The sequence below is a fragment of the Cynoglossus semilaevis genome, chromosome Z (assembly GCF_000523025.1).
Source record: "Cynoglossus semilaevis isolate Cse_v1.0 chromosome Z, Cse_v1.0, whole genome shotgun sequence".
Classification (NCBI taxonomy): Eukaryota; Metazoa; Chordata; class Actinopteri; order Pleuronectiformes; family Cynoglossidae; genus Cynoglossus; species Cynoglossus semilaevis.
The window spans coordinates 16,714,783-16,722,954 of NC_024328.1; the positions used below are offsets into that span (position 1 = coordinate 16,714,783).

At 36.6% G+C, this 8,172-nt stretch overlaps 2 protein-coding genes across 5 annotated transcripts in view; one reads left to right on the top strand and one right to left on the bottom strand.

Annotated features, from left to right (window-relative positions):
* The window catches only part of agtpbp1 (ATP/GTP binding carboxypeptidase 1), a 48,404-nt gene extending 43,437 nt beyond the window's left edge, over positions 1–4,967 (bottom strand). Inside the window, exons 1-3 of one of the 3 annotated variants that reach the window (XR_003048896.1) lie at positions 4,811–4,967; positions 3,190–3,248; positions 1,766–1,896 (exon numbers count right to left, since the gene is read on the bottom strand). Coding sequence is in view for 2 of the 3 variants with exons in the window: in XM_017042951.2 (XP_016898440.1) it covers positions 1,766–1,896; positions 3,190–3,221 (163 nt within the window). In the remaining variant the exon portion in view is untranslated. The remainder of the gene's footprint in view (positions 1–1,765; positions 1,897–3,189; positions 3,249–4,810) is intronic. The other 2 variants (XM_017042951.2, XM_008336692.3) reach the window with 2 other exon arrangements.
* A 155-nt stretch (positions 4,968–5,122) lies between these two features.
* Positions 5,123–8,172, top strand: part of naa35 (N-alpha-acetyltransferase 35, NatC auxiliary subunit) — a 14,716-nt gene continuing 11,666 nt past the window's right edge. Inside the window, exons 1-3 of one of the 2 annotated variants that reach the window (XR_003048897.1) lie at positions 5,123–5,240; positions 6,138–6,263; positions 6,368–6,401. Coding sequence is in view for 1 of the 2 variants with exons in the window: in XM_008336691.3 (XP_008334913.1) it covers positions 6,143–6,263; positions 6,368–6,401 (155 nt within the window). In the remaining variant the exon portion in view is untranslated. The remainder of the gene's footprint in view (positions 5,241–6,137; positions 6,264–6,367; positions 6,402–8,172) is intronic. The other variant, XM_008336691.3, reaches the window with a different exon arrangement.

Here is an 8,172-nt window from a genome sequence, read left to right on the forward strand (position 1 = left end):
TTATCACTCCTTCTATTTCTACCATCACACACATCAACCTGTCTGACTCTCTTTTCACCTCTACCACATTTCTTACATATTCTTCCTTTAGGATCACCCCTACTCCATTTCTCTTCCCATCCGAACCATGATAAAACATTTTGTAGCCTCCTCCAATGTTTCTAGCCTTACTGCCCTTCCACCTGGTCTCCTGCACACACAAAATGTCTACTCTTCTTCTCTCCATCCTATCAGCTAGTTCTCTTCTTTTCCCTATCATTGTACCTACATTCAGAGTTCTAAACTTCAGACCAACTCTTTCCTCTTTTCCCTTTTTTGTCCAAATCAATCGTCCTCCTCTTCTTCTTTGTCTTTGACCAACAGTAGCCCAATTTCCATCAGTGCCCTGTAGGTCAACAGCACTGTTGGTGGTCGTTGTTAACTTGGACCTCAACCAATCTGGTATGGAAATCATTTAAGTGATTCGCATATTTGATTTGGCTAAAAATTTAACACCAGATGCCCGTCCCGACGCAACCCTCACCATTTATCCTGGCTTGGGACCAGCACTATAGTATCACTATAGTAGCACTGGCTTGTGTACCCTAGTGTACCCTAGTGGCTGGTTTTAACCCTGCATTAAAATAATAAGAGACATTAATGTATTCTTCAGGTTATTTATTACTTGAATCTTAACAGAACAAATCGTACAGTAAGTCTTACTAATGTCTTCCTCTCTGAGAAAAACCCTTTCAACTGCTGACACTGTCGTCCTTCATATGTCAATAAACTACACATGAACTAAAGGAGGCAAACACACACCACTGGCTGACCAGGATATAGCTGCTTGTGGTCACAAAGTATTAGGTCACTAGATCAGCACATATTTTCCAGAAAGAGCATTTGTACAAAGTATTGTAATACTGGTATCGGTGCATCTCCGTTTCTCTCCCAGAATATAAACTGAAACTTAACAACAAACTTTTATGGTTTGTTGTGCGTTATTTTGAGACTACCTTGAGATTAGACTACCTTTTCGCAGCATACATCACTTGACTTTTGTTCCCATGCTTTAATCTAGGCTTCTCAGAACACGAGACCAGAGCACAGCACAGTCCTGTCGGTGTATAGTTACTTACAGTCACTTCCCCTAACCCGTGTCACACTCATACGCAGTTCGAGTTAAGGTTTCAACAAGGCTACAACAATCAGCCGTACAGTAGCTGTGTGAGGGCCAGCTGATATGGGATCATTACAGGGTCACAGAGAGGAGCTTTTCCGATGTGTCCACCGGTCATAAAAGATTAACTATAACTTTGTAGACAGAGGAAGCAATTTCTTACTGGTAAGAAGAGACAAGATATGAATAAAGTCACAATAAGAGAAAAAAAGAGTGTCAAAATACAACTGACAACAGTATTTAAATAAGTACCGTACTGAGCTCATGATTCAACACCCATTATGTTCTTATATTTATTCATATTAAATTAATTTGTTAATATAATAATATAGTTTTACTGTCAATATAAAATCATGGGGGGAAAGCACGTTTATTAAGTTGAACCTAGAAAACTTAAAGAAAACTCACTCAAAACAACTGTATCACATTGCAGCACTACATTTAGTAGCATAGTACACAGAGACTAGAGACTGTTAATTGTTTAATTGAATTATCACCTATATTATTATTATCTATAATAAGAAATGAAGCATGCAGACTTTTTCAATATTCAAACCAAATGGACGTGTGCGGGGTTTGTGTGTGTGTGTCTGTGAAGGCTCTCACCCTGGGTCTGAATGAGGTGCAGTATCTTCCCAGTGACCTGTCGAGCTGTTTCAACATCCTTGACCATAGCTTCTCCAGTCATCCTCTCCAGTTGGCCCAGAAGCATCACAATCCTTGAGTTACTTGGTACACTATAAAAATGCAGACATCAAAAAAGAAACTTATTAAAACAGTTAGAAAACTGCAAATAACATTTATTGGTTTGATTATTATTCTCCTGCAGAAAAATACAATCTGAAGTGTCACACAACACAGTGTTAGAACAGCACCTACAGAGAAAAATAAACGTTTTTCTACACATCAAAGACAATGAAAAGAGAAGAGTATTTTGACCTTTTTGAGCAAATAACTAATGTACTGATAACATTCACACTGTGCTGCAATGCACAGTGGAGCTGCAGAAAAATTCCAGCACATCTGGAAAGATGTGGCCGACCTGTTTTGGTAAATAAAGTGTAAATTAACAGCCATGATCCCCTTGAGGCAAAGCTTAGTGAGGAAGGTGGGGAGATATCTTAATGGACATAAACAAGATGCTGTTATGTCTTTTCTCAAAGAGAGGACAGGGATATTCAATTTGTTTATAAAAATACCAATTACAACTGTGGTTGCAACATTTAACACAAAGGGAATACTAAAAAATAAGATTTCCGTATGTTGGTTACGTATTTGATGCTGATTTTCTTTCCCCTCATTTAAAGTAAATTTAAAAACAATGGTTACCTTTTTTTTAATAATACTGTCAAAACGTACAGAATCAGTACAGATAAGTCTTGATGAAAAGTAAGCCTTAACAAGTAGCACTATTTCTAGCAGACAGACCGATTCTCCTCCCTTATGAACTTAGCTCAGTGGTGCATAGATGGAAATACAGGATCAGAGGTCAGCTGTTGGTACAGCAACAGCAAACTATGGTAACAGAATCAAAGGTCTGTGATTGTACCCTGTGGAACAGAATTTTTCCCATGCCCTTATACGGACATAAAATAACAAAAGAGGGAACAGATAGACAATCAAAGTTATGGAAAAAAGGAGGAAAGAATGGGGGGAAGAAAACAACTGACCAAGTGACCTAACACCCTATAAGGCACTCTGCAATAAAACACATAATGGTTAACTCAATACATTAAAATTATTGATGTTATATTTAATCTCAAAAACGTTGATATCTTCTCACTATACAGGAGAGGGAATCTCTAAATCTTGAAACACCATGGAGATCTTCCCCAGGAGAAGATGATAAACTCTAGGGCAAAATTCAGGTGCAGAGAAGGCTAAATGTTAAAATGTTAGAACAGAAGAATCTCAGCAGGAGAACCTAATGAAACAGCACATACACAGATAGTTGTGACAGAGTAGATTACCCAGAAACACGTGTGTCACATACTTGGGTTTTTTTCACTAGAAAAAAATTAACAACTTACCCTTTTTCTGTGGACATTTTAGGTTTGTTCATGTTTTTAATCAACTCAGCATTTCATATCTGCAATAAAAAATAACATTTAATCAGGTGTTTTGTTAAAACAAAAAAAGCAACAACAATGTAGACAATCGGCTCTCAAAGAAGAGCACCAGATCTAACTTCACAGATTTAAATGTAATTTCATCAAGATAAACAATATGATATCTTAGTCTGGCCATAAACACAGGATAATCAGTGGGCAGCAGCAAAAACAGCTTCCTTATCTTCACTGCATCTAAACAACTACTCATGAAAGTTCTGCACCAAGGACAACAATAACCAACTTATTTAAATATAACAACACTATATTTGATGGTATGGGAAGCAAAAAAAATGTTTTGAATGTAAAGAGAATACCTCTGCAAGACACAAGCCAATCAAAAGAATAACTAATTTAAACATGGGGGTAGGTACCAAGTGCAGTAACAGTGTCATGGGGTAACATAAGGTAACTCCAAAAGGGCAGTGTAATAGTACTATCCTATTACAATCCAAGTACTTTACAAGTACTTTACTACTGTAACCTAGAAAATTTCAACAAAAATAAAATTGGTGAGAAAAAAACAGTATTTGGCTTATTTTTTCTACCGCGCTGTGGACAGAATTTTGGTATCAAAAGTTATTTCAAAATAAAGTGTAGATTAATTGGCTGTACTGTGTCAGATTAAATGCAATTAAGGAATGTGAACTACTTGTCATTGCGACACAGCACACCACTGCACAGAAAGTCATGCAATGACAAGAAATGCTAGTCTGTTACATAAAAGAGAAAAGAAATGTATCATTTCAAGAGACAGTTGACCTTAAGTTGATAATACATTGTATCTCTTTTTTGTGATCATGAATTTGTTTGTCTTTTTGCTCTGTCATGCTTGGGACAGCATTGTTTTCTCTTCTGCTGGGTTGTTATAGTAAAAGGCTAAAGCTCCAACTATGTAGTTGTTCTACATACACACAGTGTGGTCGGCTGAGCACTTGAGGGGCATTGCCCCTGGCAGCCTATGCCTAGAACTGGCCACGGCTGAAAAAATTTAAATGGTCATAAATGACACATACTTTTGTTGACATGAGTAGCAAATAGTAACAACACCATTTTATATCAATATGTCAAAGGCTGATAGCAAAAATGCTGGCTGCTTCTATTCGTCCCAACTCAAAATAAAGCAAATGAAATTAACAATGTCAAAATGCATTTTAAGTTATTCCACTCGCGGTGGCCACTATTATTGTTTTGTGAGAGCCTGCTATCGCGATGCATTATTGAATCGATAGCTGTCTCATCCCTGGGCTGGGTCACCGTTGTCACCACCACAAAGAGCTACGTGGGTTGAAAAGTCGCTGACATCAATTGCATAATTAACTAAATATATAAATAAATCAGTTTTATTTTAGGCATCGTTTTGCCCCAGGCTTTTAACCGCTGCACCTGCTGGGCAAATACTGACGACAGCCTGTCTGCGCCAGCTGGCTAGCTAGAGAAATAATGCAGTAACATATGCACACTCGTGCTAAATAAAGGGCACCGAGGCCATAATTACAAAGTCAGCAACAACTATACATTTAAATGTTGAAGTTTTACGAACCTGTGTGGAAATAGGCTGCTGTTGCATTACGGTAGACCGTTACTCGAAGTAGGGGTCTGCTACTGTTTGTAAGAACTGCCTGAAACGCCCTAGTGCTGTTGTAGTGACTGGCAGACAGAGGGGCTGTCAGTGGAGACCGCGACAGTATATCTATGTGTGAGTGTGTTTTGGTTGCAGACTGGCTGATGACATAAGGCTCCAGAATGACCAAACTTCACAAGTATGTTCGCAAAATGATATCTAGTGTCAGTGTAATATCTGAATCGACCTATTTTGGGTTATCTACAGCTTTACGGGGTAGATGTTTCTATCATAACACAGATAAGGACTATCTTTCCCATGATGCCAACGACATGTGACGTCAGAACAATGCGCCAAGCGTTTTCATTTCCGAAAAGGGTCTTTATTAGCTATAATTCAAAATACTGAGGTAGGTGTTTACTTTAGAAAAGCGTTCTAAAGTAACGTTCCATTAATATGACAATATTTGTGTCTAGTGCAAATATTAAGTTGCGTTACCCTTATAGGTGGTGTTTTCAGGCCATTTTAAACACTGTAAACAACATTAGCTTGTTAGCACACGTTTGTACGAGCGATTTGGACGTTAGTGAGCTAACATATTATCAAGAGAAAATGTTTTAACTGTTTTTGGCATGTCACATTTTTGCAAAAAATGTTTTTTAAATATTTTTTTAACAGGACACTATGTCTTCGACTAAAGCGCTACAAGAGTTGCTTTACAAATATATGACCGACATACCAAGGGCATACCCCAAACGAAATGAATAACAAAATTAACAGATAAAAATCGAACTGTCGCCGAATTTGTGCAAAAAAAGTTTACACCCACAGCTAATAATGTAACCAATGCATTGGATACCCACAGTGCAGTTAAGAAATTCTAAGACAAGAGTTAAGCAATCGAGTTTAACAATGCAACAATGCAGTAATGATCCTGCAATGATAATAGCTAAACAAACAGCAAGTAAGAAAGGAGACATCTTTATTTATACATTTGTTTAGCCTGTTTTGTCTTGCAAAGATTGAATATCTCATGACCAAATCGTGGTAAATTTAAAGTGTACTTTTCATGTTGTTTTCATGTTCACTCTTATTGTTTAATGTTTTAAATTGTTTCACGTTCTAGTCTAGTATAAACATAACGCGTTAAATAAATGTCCACTCACCAGTAAAAACAATATTTAGACATAGCAGAAGCAAATAAATAAAATGGTTTTTCAGTCCAGCAAAAATTACAACTTGTACTATAACTGTGACTGAATAATTTCCAATACACCAAACACTTTGTTTCTTTTGCTTTAAATAGTAACCATGGTGATGAAGTCTGCAGTTGATGATGATGATACTGGCTGGGGTCTAGGCATTCCAGAAAAGATGAGGAACAGTGCCAATTGGGTTGATATTACGCAGGAATTCAAGGGTGCATGCAAAGGTAGTACTGGTTTGTGTGTATTTGTGAACATCTGTGCGTGCATGAAAAGGACAAATGAGTTTGTTCCTTTTCCCTCACCTTGTTGTCATCTTTTATTTTTGCAGAGCTGAACCTTGGGGAGTTGCTCCATGACAAACTGTGAGTAAGAAATAAGCCTTGTTGTTTCCCACTTGAATTGTTTAAGGGGGACGGTTTACTAACTTTGCAAACTAACAGGCTTCAATCCCTGAATGCAAATTTTGACCCCTGCGATGATGTAGCTCATTCTGCTTCGCAATTTCATAATAAAATTTGGCCTTTTATATTGTGATGTTGTAAATACATTTTTACAACACTTGTCGTTACTGGCTTTTTGTATACAGTTTGTCATTTTACTACATGGTTGCACTAATATTGTGTTGCTATTATTAAACTAATAGATGATTATATAAGAACTCAAGTTGTTATTTTGAGCAGATTCTTTAAGCAATTTGAGCAAGAAGAAAACATTTAATGCAATTGTGGTTTTAAACAGAAAATTTAATAGATATTTTCTAAGCATTTTATGAACCAAATTAATTTTATGCTAGTAAAAAAAGATATACCATAAAAATAATCATTAATTTTATCCCCATAATGGCTTCATGTACTTGGGTGATCCCTTCCACTCCACTGTAAATTCCTAGATGGATGAATCCATCTGCATGTAACTGGACTGATAAATTGGCTTCTTTCATAAAGATTCTTACCACTTAACCAAGAATAGGTTGAGGTTAGTATAGAAAGCAAACATTATCCCCTGATTTTGGGTCTCTTCTCTTTTTTCTCTTACTCCCATTTCCCACTGTGTGCATTTCCTCTGCATGCATTCTTGTTATCTTTCCAGTCAGAACTTTGTACCTCTGTTCAGCTGTTGGGTATTCACCATAGCCTTTTATGTAATTATTTTCCCTTTGATCTTGTTCTGTCATCAAATGTGCTTGAATACATATTCATAATATAACATAGCATTTAATACACTTTTTGGTTTGGGCCCCCATTTTGATGTCACAAATTTCTAGCGACCCCATAGATTTTTTTCAATCATGTTATTGCAGTTATCAAACAAGATGCACTAGCACAGATATCTTTTTATTAGAACTTGATTCATATTCATTAAAGTGAAAAAAAAATCAGTTGTTTTTCACAAACATCGGTGTATGCTGATGCTGAGGTCTGCCAGATTTTTACTTACCAACTTACCAACTAACTTACTTATTAACCAAGTATAAACAAGGACATTACACAGTTCTACTAACTTGTGAACCATGACTTCATGTTTTGAGACACATAATTATTTAACTATCTTAAATATATTGCTCTCTTGAAGAAGAAAACATTCCAAAACAAAGACTGCATTTTTATTTACATGTCTATAGACAGTATTTACAGCCGCAGTTGTGGGTGGTTACCCACTCTTAGACCTTTTTAAAACCTTTTTTCTTTTTTAAAGTGCAGTCCTGAATTAAAATGTCTAAAATGTATACTTTAAGTGGAAACACTGGAGCATTGAAATTCATTAAAAACTCCTGAAATAAACATGAATCTTGCAATATAACTTAATTGTATGATAATATTATGATGTCTGTTACCAGCAGACATAGATACATGTCATGTGCACAAATGCTGGCTCTCTACCATTTGAAATGGCTAAGGTAGAGATTTAAAGCAAAATATGAAGGAGCACGGTCAACCAGAGAAACTGTTCATTTATTCATATTTATTCATCTTCTTTTTCTTTCGGCTTTGTCCCTTTTTCAGGGGTTGCCACAGCGAATCGTTGATTTCCATCTCTCCCTGTTCTCTGTATCTTCTACTCTGACTCCAACTATCTGCATGTCCTCCCTCACTGTATCCATATATCTCCTCTTTGGCCTTCCTCTTTTTCTCC